The 12152-nt window shown below is 41.3% G+C and overlaps 2 protein-coding genes across 2 annotated transcripts in view; both read left to right on the plus strand.

Moving 5' to 3' along the window:
* The first annotated feature begins 917 nt into the window (after positions 1 to 917).
* LOC109518717 (protocadherin alpha-8-like) overlaps positions 918 to 12152 on the plus strand; it is an 18928-nt gene continuing 7693 nt past the window's right edge. Inside the window, exon 1 of the mRNA XM_019874738.1 lies at positions 918 to 3151. Within this exon, the coding sequence (XP_019730297.1) occupies positions 1014 to 3151 (2138 nt within the window). The 5' untranslated portion in view covers positions 918 to 1013. The remainder of the gene's footprint in view (positions 3152 to 12152) is intronic.
* LOC109518719 (protocadherin alpha-8-like) overlaps positions 8205 to 12152 on the plus strand; it is a 5591-nt gene continuing 1643 nt past the window's right edge. Inside the window, exon 1 of the mRNA XM_019874741.1 lies at positions 8205 to 10205. Within this exon, the coding sequence (XP_019730300.1) occupies positions 8360 to 10205 (1846 nt within the window). The 5' untranslated portion in view covers positions 8205 to 8359. The remainder of the gene's footprint in view (positions 10206 to 12152) is intronic.

Consider the following 12152-nt stretch of genomic DNA (forward strand, 5'->3'; position numbering starts at 1 on the left):
GGTCAGGGGCTAACTGTGATAAGCTATGCGCTTTTAAAAGATAAATTCTGGCTTTTCTGTACTGAGTAATATTAATATGTGTGATGTAGATTTTATGAGGAAGATAATCCAGGATTCTGTGCTGGCTTTGAGAAACCTGACTGTTATGCGAATCATCAAGTCATGAGAAAGGGAACTTTTTGTGAATATATCGACAAAAGGTGCTTCGCTTGAACATGCTTAGACTCTTGTCATGTATAAATTCTCGCATAATAGTCATAGTTCGACATTAATTCGTATTGCTGCTCAGAGATGACTGCGGATCAGTGTGTGATGATTATGAATATTTTCTCCAAATAAAATCATGTTTTCCACATGGGCGAAAATAGGACGGGAGTTTATAAAGGATTAATCGTGGGATTAGCAAACAGAGGGATGTTCATACAAATTGATGACAATTGTGCAGGAGGAGTACCAAAAAGCACTCTACAGCACCGGGAGCATCAGCTCATCTCCTCAATCAGTTGAACTGATTCATTCCCGTCAAGGTAAAAATAAATTAAATTAAAAAAATAAATAATCAGAGTGCAGAAGACTAATGAAGGTCTTGTGAGGGAGAAAATAAAGATTTTAGTAGTGTATTATAGAAACAAGCGGATATTGTGCGCAGTAGTTTCCATTTGGGTGTCAGAAAAAAAAAACTCACTAAAATCCCTCAATGTTTCTCATTCACTGGAAGGATATTATGTTCCCATCCTTGGTGTTTTTTTTTATTTTTTTTATGGCTGCTTGAGAGCATCATGAAGGATTCACTCGTCCCTGCACCTAACCACTTTGACCACCGAGCGTCGCTCTTTATCTATCAGAGGAAGAGCATTCCTCTTCATGCATTGAGGCCCCTCCCGTTTTCAGATGCTGGGGAGATCTATTCAGTCTTTGTTAAAAAGAGACAGCGGACGGAAGAACGAAGACAGAGCTCAGGCTAAAATAAGGAATTCTTTTTAATTCATGCTTTGCTCATATTGAATATAAGCATGCCTTGCAGATGGAGCTACTTTGGGATCTATTTGGGGCTTGTTCTACTGGAGTGTTATTGGGAAACAGCGTCTGGACAGCTTTCTTATTCCATCTCGGAGGAGTTAAACCCCGGCACTCTCGTTGGAAACATCGCCAAGGATTTAAATTTAAACGTGCAGGACCTAGAATCTCGTTTGTTTCAGATTGTTGCCACCACAAAGAAGAAATTCCTTGAGGTAAATCTAAAGACTGGAGCTCTTTATGTAAATGAAAGAATAGACAGAGAGCAGCTCTGTACAGAGGAAGTGAAATGTGCCATCAGTGTGGAGGCTGTAATTACCAACCCTTTAAAACTGTATCGTGTAGATGTCGACATTTTAGATGTGAACGATAATGCCCCTTTGTTCACCACGAAAATGCAGAATTTATATATCGCGGAGAGCACATTGCCTGGGGTGAAATTTGCATTGTCTGAAGCCAGTGATGCAGATGTTGGTAAAAACAGCATCAGTACATATAGATTAAGTCCAAATGATCATTTTTCATTAGCGGTGCATAAAGCAGGCGGCAGCGTGTCTGCTGAGCTGGTGCTGAAGAAAGCTTTGGATCGAGAGAAGCAGCCTCTCATCACAATGACACTGACTGCTGTAGACGGGGGGAGCCCACCAAAATCAGGAACCTCTCAACTTGTGGTAAACGTTTTAGACAACAATGACAATATCCCGACATTTAGTGAATCTCTGTATAAGACAACCCTCAGAGAAAATGCAGCATTAGGCACGCGAATCATTACATTGAACGCAACTGACGCTGATGAGGGCTCGAACAGCGAGATTTTGTATTCGTTAAGAAGCAAAGATCAAGATCATGTGCTGGATGTCTTTGAAATTGAAGCTCAAACAGGTGTAGTTAAGGTGAAAGGTTATATTGATTACGAAGAAAAAAGAGCATACGAGATAAGGGTGGAGGCCACTGATCAAGGCACTCCCCCTATGTCTGCTCATTGCAAAGTGCTGGTTGAGGTTTTGGATGTTAATGACAACGCTCCGGAGGTCACGGTGACATCACTGCACAATGCCGTGCCAGAGGATGCCGCTGTGGGCACTGCAGTCGCGCTGGTGTCGCTTTTTGACAAAGACGGTGGTGAAAACGGTCATGTGACTGTACAAATTCAAAATGAAGTTCCATTTAAACTCGAAGAAAATTACAAAAACTATTATTCTCTGCTTGTTGATGAGCCACTAGACAGAGAGAGCGCACCGCTCTACAACATCACCATCGTTGCCAAAGATAACGGAATTCCACCTCTTTCCAGCACCAGCGTAGTTTATGTTCACATTTCTGATGTAAATGACAATGCGCCTCACTTCTCAGAGCCCCTCATTAATGTTTACATCAAGGAAAATAGTCAAACAGGAGCAATAATTCATAGAGTGACTGCAGTAGATTTTGACACTGATGAAAATAGAAAAGTGACATACTCACTTGTGCAAAGCAGCACTTATGCCATGCCGCTAACTACTTTGATAAATATCAACTCAGAGAGTGGAGACATCATGAGTTTGCAATCTTTTGACTATGAGAAGTTAAAAACGTTTCAGTTCAAAGTTCAGGCCACAGACTCTGGTGTTCCTCCACTCAGCAGTAACGTCACCGTAAATGTGTTTATCCTGGATGAGAATGACAACAGTCCCAACATTTTGCCTCCCTATTCCGAGCATGGCTCCATTAACAGTGAGAACATCCCCTATTCTGCCGAAGCGGGATACTTTGTGGCAAAGATCAGGGCAGTGGATGCAGACTCTGGATACAATGCACTGCTCTCCTATCACCTGTCTGAGCCCAAAGGCAACAACAACCTCTTCCGGATCGGAACCAGCACCGGGGAGATTCGGACCAAGAGGCGAATGAGTGACAATGACCTGAAAAGTCACCCCTTGGTGGTGTCGGTCTGTGACAATGGAGAAGCCTCCTTGTCAGCGACTGTGTCAATTGATGTGGTGGTGCTTGAAAGCACAGCTGACATCCACACTCAGTTCAGACATGTGCCCAGCAAGGAGGAGAGCTTCTCCGCCTTGCACTTGTATCTGCTCATCGCCGTTGTGGCCGTGTCGCTCATCTTTCTGCTCAGCCTCATCACTTTAGTAGCCTTCAAATGCCACAGACAGACAGACGGCCCCTTCGACAGGTACAGCGCCCCGATGATCACCACCCACCCTGACGGGAGCTGGTCTTACTCCAAAGCAACTCAGCAGTACGACGTGTGCTTCAGCTCAGACACACTCAAAAGTGACGTAGTGGTTTTCCCTGGCCCCTTTCCACCTGTAGAGGCAGAACTGATCAGTATTAATGGAGGAGACACCTTTACCAGGACTCAGACTCTTCCTAATTCTGAGAAGGTAGGCTATGCATTCCTTTTCAGACTGCTTGGTTGTATATCGCTATATTATACACTTTTGAAGAAACTAGATTGACAAACACACATCACTTGAAGTTATGATGGTCTTTTAATAAACATCTTGTAAGGAATAAATACACCTGGAGTATAATGACACAGCCATTGAAATCTAGAGGGATTGTGACAAAAAGCAATTATAATGTCTTAAAAGTTTCATATTTTGAGTTCATATAGTTGTTATGAAATACTGTCTCAAGCCAAGAAAAGGAGTATGGTGGTTCAATTTCAGCATGCTGTAATTTGTGCATCAATGATAAGGTAAGGTAAAAATAACAATATAGCGACATTGAGGCATTGAAAAGGGAAAAAGGGAGTTTGTTGAGCACTTGAGGGGGTTTCATTTAATCCAACAACATGTCACAGATTTGCACTTTCTGAAATACAGGTGAAAATGTTACAGTACATGTTTGTTTTGCAACAACTGCTCTCAGTCTTGTATTGTGAGATGCGTTGTCCATAGTTATGAACACATTTTTATGGTTGTTTATGAAATTAGCATTTTGTCAGAATTAAATAGTAATTCAGGAATATATCCATTCAATTTGAATTTGTAATTTGTAACCTTCACTATTCATCGAATTACAGTTACAGTGGAGTTGAGGGGGGTCGCGGGGATATTCTTGTGGAAAATACTCTGTCATTTTTGTTTATCTTGAAAAAAGTAATATGCGAGCAATTTACCAGCTGGTTCTAAATCGTTATCGCATTGATATGTTAACCATTCCATTGAGATATATTTCCAGATTAAAGTGACATGTATGAAGATTACGTATCACACTCTGGAGTCAAACTGTGCAATTTTAAAATAAGATTTTATAGTTTATGTAATGGGCTTAGTGGCGACTGTAAGCGATCAATTTGCATCAATGTTGTGTGATGCCTGTTGTACTTCATGCAACTGTCCACTAGAGGGCCCAGTGGACCATAACACGAATGCATCCTCATCTGCGGCGCAGGGCTCCTCCCAAATATATGTGCTGTTATTCGTCATTGGAACAAAGAAGCTGAGACGGTGAAAGAGACTGTTACGACAGGGGTGGTTACTCGGAAGAATTAATTCCATTTTTCGATTATTCTTTCATAGCAAGTACATTTTTGCAACATTTCTACCTTTATGCCGAAAGCGCATGGATGGAATGATGCGTGCGTCGATCAGATGGAGCGCTGTGCGGACGTATTTGCTCTTCGTGCTGCTGGAGTGTTACTGGGAAGCCGTGTGCGGCCAGCTCTCTTACTCGGTGGCGGAGGAGGTGAATGTTGGGACCGTTGTGGGAAACATTGCGAAGGATTTAAGCCTAAACGTGCAGGATTTGGAGTTCCGCATGTTTCAGATCGTTGTGGGAAACAAAAGGAAATACTTCGAGGTAAACCTAAAGAGTGGCGTTTTGTATGTGAATGAGAGAATAGATCGAGAAGAACTCTGCAGAAAACAAGCCAAGTGTTCACTCGGTGTAGAAGCTGTGATTAATAATCCATTGAAATTGTACCGTATTGAAATTACAATATTAGATGTAAATGACAATTACCCATTATTTTCCAGTCATAAAGAGGAACTGAACATAAGTGAGACAACAGCAGTAGGATCAAAATTTCCTCTCCACCCAGCTCATGATGCAGATGTTGGTAAAAACACTGTAAATTCATACAAGCTCAGCCAAAATGATCACTTTTCACTTGAAGGACAACAAGGAGAAAGTGTGACACCAGAATTAGTGCTTCAGAGGCTTTTAGACCGAGAAAAACAGGCTGTGATCACACTCACATTGACTGCTATTGATGGAGGAACACCAGCGAAATCAGGCACAATGACTATTGTAGTCAATGTACTAGATAACAACGACAATGCCCCTGTGTTCAGTCAAACGCTCTACAAAGCTAGCGTATATGAGAATATCGAGATTGGCACATCAATAATAACCTTAAATGCGACTGATTTAGATGCGGGACAAAATGGACAAGTGTTCTATTCTTTCAATGCAGGAGGGAGAGAGGAAGAAACAAATGTGTTCTCCATTGATGAAAAAATTGGAATCGTAACAAACAGGAAAATTATTGACTTTGAACAAACAAATGCATTTGAACTCCGAATACGAGCCAGTGATGGAGGGGCTTCTCCCTTAACCTCTCATGCCAAATTGTTGATTGAAGTTTTGGATGTCAATGACAATGAGCCTGAAATTTCAGTGACATCATTATTGAACACAGTGAAAGAAGATGCAAGCATTGGCACAGCGATTGCAATTGTCTCCGTTTTGGACAAAGACGGAGGTAAAAATGGCTTGGTGCACTGTAAAATAAATAGTAATGTGCCTTTCAAACTGGAGCCGAATTATAAGAACTCCTATTCTTTGGTTGTTGGTGGTCCTCTCGACAGAGAGAGCATACCTGTGTACAATATCAGCATTACTGCAACCGATGAAGGCATTCCACGTTTGTCCAGCACCAGTTTTATCACTGTGCACATTTCAGATGTTAACGACAACAAGCCTCACTTCTCAGGGCCCCTCATTAATGTTTATATCAAAGAAAATAGTCCACCAGGAGCAGTAATACATAGAGTGACTGCACTGGATGATGACATTGAACAAAATGGGCATGTGACGTACTCATTTTTACAAAGTAGTACAGACTCAATGCCATTCACTACAATGATAAATATCAACTCAGAGAGTGGAGACATTGTCAGTTTGCAATCTTTTGACAACGAGAAGTTAAAGACATTTCACTTCAAAGTTCAGGCCACAGACTCTGGTGTTCCTCCACTCAGCAGTAACGTCACCGTAAATGTGTTTATCCTGGATGAGAATGACAACAGTCCCGCCATTTTGGCCCCCTATTCCGAGCATGGCTCCATTAACAGTGAGAACATCCCCTATTCTGCCGAAGCGGGATACTTTGTGGCAAAGATCAGGGCAGTGGATGCAGACTCTGGATACAATGCACTGCTCTCTTATCACCTGTCTGAGCCCAAAGGCAACAACAACCTCTTCCGGATCGGAACCAGCACCGGGGAGATTCGGACCAAGAGGCGAATGAGTGACAATGACCTGAAAAGTCACCCCTTGGTGGTGTCAGTCTGTGACAACGGAGAAGCCTCCCTGTCAGCGACTGTGTCGATTGATGTGGTGGTGCTTGAAAGCACAGCTGACATCCACACTCCGTTCAGACATGTGCCCAGCAAGGAGGAGAGCTTCTCCGCCTTACACTTGTATCTGCTCATCGCCGTTGTGGCCGTGTCGCTCATCTTTCTGCTCAGCCTCATCACATTAGTAGCCTTCAAATGCCGCAGACAGACAGACGGCCCCTTCGATAGATACAGTGCCCCGATGATCACCACCCACCCTGACGGGAGCTGGTCTTACTCCAAAGCAACTCAGCAGTACGACGTGTGCTTCAGCTCAGACACACTCAAGAGTGATGTAGTGGTTTTCCCTGGGCCCTTTCCTCCTGTAGAAGCAGAACTGATCAGTATTAATGGAGGCGACACCTTCACCAGGACTCAGACCCTTCCGAACACTGACAAGGTAGGCTATACATTTTGGGGATTTTCCAACTCTTTTTTTCTGACATGCAGTTTATTGATATGTTACACGCCTATTTACATGTAAAAAAAATTCAATAATTATGAAATACTAAGTTCGAATTATATTTAAAAAAGGTAACTTTTTAGCAGTCAATGAACGGTTCACTTACTGAAATCCACCATGTTTGCTACAATTCGAATTCATGACATCTGAATAGTTTTGAGGTCAAAACAGCAAAGGCCCCATGTCATTGTGAAATAGAGTCCCATCCAAGGATAAAAAAGCTTGGTTTACTTATTTGAACGCGTTCATCGTTGCAATGACATGGGTAAATGTAATAAAATAGTGATGTTGAGTATTGCACGGTCTAAATTGTTATATTGGTATTTTTAACGTTTGTGAATTCAGCTGAAAGTAATCTTGAGAGTTTTTCTTCATTGTGGCTGTATACTGCATTTCAGTGTTGTGAGTTATGCTGTCCATGGTGCTGAATTGTAAAAAGTGGTTTTTCATTTGGCTTTGTAAGGACTAAACTTCTTGGGGGTTAATTAACAGCTTCAGGAATACTTATTGTAATTCAGATATCTGAACTCATACATGTGCTATCTTTCATTGCTGATATGAATCACTCCTCACAGCCAAGATGCTATTTATCATATTGATGGAAATTCTTTCATTCATCGTGGATGTTTATCTTGAAGAGGGTGATATTAATCCCAGTGATTGTCCCTTTTTGATGAGATTGTATTGGTTCACTAAAATGTATTTGACAATTGAACTCTGCATCACCGTCGTTTGCTACTAGTTGTAATTCACGCAAATGTCCACTAGAGGACACCGTGGACCGTGGCATTTGAGCAATCTAAATGCAGAAACGGGGCAAATCACCTTGAAAGGTAGTTTAGATTATGAAGAGACTCCTGCGTATGAAGTCAGAATTCAAGCAATGGATCAGGGTACTGTTCCTCGTATTGCACACGCTAAACTGCTAATAGAGATAATTGATGTGAATGACAACGCCCCTGAAATAACAGTGACGTCACTGATGACGCCAGTAAAAGAAAACGCTGAAATGGGGACAATTGTTGCTTTGGTTACTGTAAATGACAAAGATGGCGGGAACAATGGAGTAACTAACTGTAAGGTAGTTGGATCTGTTCCGTTTAAGCTGAAAAGTAACTGTCTTTCACAGCGCTGGGCTCCTCCCAAATGTATGTGATGTTTTTCGTCATTGGAACAAAGAAGCTCAGACCGTGAAAGAAGCTGATGTGTCGGGGATCGTTGCACGGGACAATCAACTCAGTTTGTTCACATTTTTCCTTTACACTAAGTGGAGAGTCGTACCATTTTTGCAACATTTCTACCTTTATGCCTGAAGCGCATGGATGGGATGATGTGTGCGTCGATCAGATGGAGCTCTGTGCGGACGTATTTGATCTTCGTGCTGCTGGAGTTTTACTGGGAAGCCGTGTGCGGCCAGCTCTCTTACTCGGTGGCGGAGGAGGTGAATGTTGGGACCGTTGTGGGAAACATTGCGAAGGATTTAAGCCTAAACGTGCAGGATTTGGAGTCGCGCATGTTTCAGACCGTTGCGGGAACGAAGAGCAAATATTTTGAGGTAAACCTAAAGACCGGTGTTCTCTACGTTCATGAGAGAATAGATCGAGAAGAACTGTGCAAAAAACAAGCCAAGTGTTCACTTACGTTTGAGGCCGTGATTAATAATCCATTAAAATTGTACCGAATTGAAATAATAATTTTAGATGTAAATGATAATTATCCATCATTTATGAGTAAATCACAAGTGATAAATATCACTGAAATTACAGCAGCAGGAGCTAAATTTCCTCTGCATCCAGCTCACGACGCAGATGTAGGTAAAAACACTGTAAATTCATACAAGCTCAGCCAAAATGATCACTTTTCACTTGAAGGACAACAAGGAGAAAGTGTGACACCAGAATTAGTGCTTCAGAGGCTTTTAGACCGAGAAAAACAGGCTGTGATCACACTCACATTGACTGCTATTGATGGAGGAACACCACCGAAATCAGGCACAATGACTATTATTGTGAATGTGCTGGATATAAATGATAACGCCCCTGTGTTCAGTCAAACGCTCTACAAAGCTAGCGTATATGAGAATATCGAGATTGGCACATCAATAATAACCTTAAATGCGACTGATTTAGATGCAGGACAAAATGGACAAGTGTTCTATTCTTTCAGTGAAGTCAGTAGAGGAAAACAAAATGATTTATTTGCAATAGATAACAAATCTGGCACTGTAACAAACATAAATCATTTAAATTTTGAAGATGAAAATGTCTTCGAAATAAGAGTACAAGCCAGTGATGGAGCAACCTTCCCAATGATTTCACATGCCAAATTATTAATTGAGGTTTTAGATGTCAACGACAATGCACCCGAAATTGTAGTTACATCACTGTTACACACAGTGAGAGAAGATGCTACAGTTGGCACTGCTGTTGCTCTTGTTTCAATATTAGATAAAGATGGAGGGAAAAATGGTATAGTGCTCACTAAAATTAAAAATGACATGCCTTTTAAACTTGAGTTAAATTATGAGAATTATTATTCTTTGGTTGTTGCTGGTCCTCTTGACAGAGAGCGCATACCTGTGTACAATATCAGCATTACTGCAACCGATGAAGGCCTTCCACCTCTGTCCAGCACCAGTATTGTTAATGTGCGCATCTCAGATGTTAATGACAACAAGCCTCACTTCTCAGAGCCCCTCATTAATGTTTACATCAAAGAAAATAGTCCACCAGGTGCTGCACTCCATAGGATGACTGCATTGGATGATGACATTGATCAAAATGGGCATGTGATGTACTCATTTTTGCAAAGTAGCACAGACTCACTCCCAATAACTACAATGATAAATATTAACTCAGAAAGTGGAGATATAGTTGTTCTTCAGTCTTTTGACTATGAGAAGTTAAAGACGTTTCAGTTCAAAGTTCAGGCCACAGACTCTGGTGTTCCTCCGCTCAGCAGCAACGTCACCGTAAACGTTTTTATCCTGGATGAGAATGACAACAGTCCAGCCATTTTGGCTCCCTATTCCGAGCACGGCTCCGTAAACAGTGAGAGCATCCCCTATTCTGCTGAAGCGGGATACTTTGTGGCAAAGATCAGGGCAGTGGATGCAGACTCTGGCTACAATGCACTGCTCTCCTATCACCTGTCTGAGCCCAAAGGCAACAACAACCTCTTCCGGATCGGAACCAGCACCGGGGAGATTCGGACCAAAAGGGCGTAGTTTATTTTCTATATATTGTAAGATATATGTTTGTTGTGTTACAATGACATTGTAAATAGAATAGTGAGATGTTTAGTACAGGAGGCAGGGACATTTGAGCTGCCATTTTACTTCACTTGTTTACATACCCTGGATCGTATTCACGTTTTTTTTTTTTTGAAAGCTTGACTATTATGAAGCACAAAATTGTGTTTCGAAATGTACTTTTTAGCAGTGAAAGCACCCAAAATTGTAATTATTTACTTTTTTTTAGTCAATCTGGTTTACTATCACTAGCTCCTGTGACTGCTGACATATTTGTAGTCAAAACAACACATTACCCATTCTGCAATATTGTCTTTGGTAAGGAAGAACAGTGAAGTGGCTTGATTACGGTTTGTTGTCCATTTGTGTTGTGGAACATTGACATGGTAAGAGTAATGATGAGGATTTAACATTTTAATCTGTCAACAACCGGAAGGGGTGTAGCTCTTTCTTAAAATGTTTGTACTTGTTAAAATGTACAATGTCTCACACACACAGTCATCTCCACATATGATTTATTTATTTCTTTTTACCGAATCGCCATCACTGCTGTCCAACATTGTGAGGCTTGCTTTCCATTGTTCTGCTTCTGGTAATTTTAAAAAAAAAGGCCTCAGAAGTACGTTCACTCGAATATAGTGTTAAGATAACTCTCCACTTCCATGTAATAAATTCAAGGGGAGAAAATATTGTTGTTATAAAATGTTGCTAATTTTATGTTAATTGTTTTGTGTGCAAAAACAATCTCAGAAGCTTGATTTGACGCAACCATCGGAATTAACTTGCTTCAAATTCCACTTATGACGTGTTAATGATGGTTTCATAGAATTCCATACTATTTTTTATAAAGCTGTCCCATGCTTTGAAAAAGAGTGCAGTAGTTTACTTTCAATATATTCTAAGATATGTTTGTTGTGTTACAATGACATTGTAAATAGAATAGTGAGATGTTTAGTATGAGAGGCAGGGGCATTTGAGCTGCCATTTTACTTCACGTGTTTACATACCCTGGATCGTATTCAAGTTTTTTGTTGGGTTGTTTTTTTTTTCTTATAATGAGCTCTGATGTCGTGTTTTGTAAGACGCTGTCTATGGTCCTGGACAAATGTTTAGGCCATTCTGAAAGAACGAGTTGTATGAACTAAATGTGATTGAAATGATTAACGGCTTCTTGAATGTGTCCATTTAAATATCATAACTTCGTTTGCTTTCATTATTGTAGCGTGACACCTCCATCACAGATGTAGTGGGCGTGGAGGTTACTGTGGAAAACGACTGCCTTTGTTGTTTGTTTTAAAGAGAGCATGTCAGCGACTTATCTGGTTGTTTCTGGATCGTGACATTGTTTGTATCTGGATACAATGGACATGATGGAAAATCATCTAAAAAACGGTGTACTTTCCGTTTTTATGAAGTGTTAAATACAGTATTTCTTCTGCACTTCATTGATACCGGTCTTCATGCTGAGTGATATTGGTTGTAGTTCGCCCAAACGTCCACTAGAGGACACCGTGGACCGTGGCATTTGAGCTCACTCGTCACAGGGCTGGGCTCCTCCCAAAAGTGCCTGATGATTTCGTCAACAGAACAAAGAAACTCAGACAGTGATAGGGGCCGATGCGGCAGGGATCGCTTCCCGAAAGAATTAGCACAGTTTGTTCACATTTTTTCTTCTTATCGGGTGTTGAAGCTGACATTTTTTGCACCATTTTTACCTTCTGCTTTATGTGAATTTTGGAATGATGAGCGCGTTGGCCAGATGGAGCCCTGTGCGGATGTATTTGCTCTTCCTGCTGCTGGAGTGTTACTGGGAAGCCGTGTGCGGCCAGCTCTCTTATTCGGTAGCGGAGGAGGTGAATGT

This window comes from Hippocampus comes, unplaced genomic scaffold (genome assembly GCF_001891065.2).
Source record: "Hippocampus comes isolate QL1 unplaced genomic scaffold, H_comes_QL1_v1.1 scaffold118, whole genome shotgun sequence".
NCBI classification, from domain to species: Eukaryota; Metazoa; Chordata; class Actinopteri; order Syngnathiformes; family Syngnathidae; genus Hippocampus; species Hippocampus comes.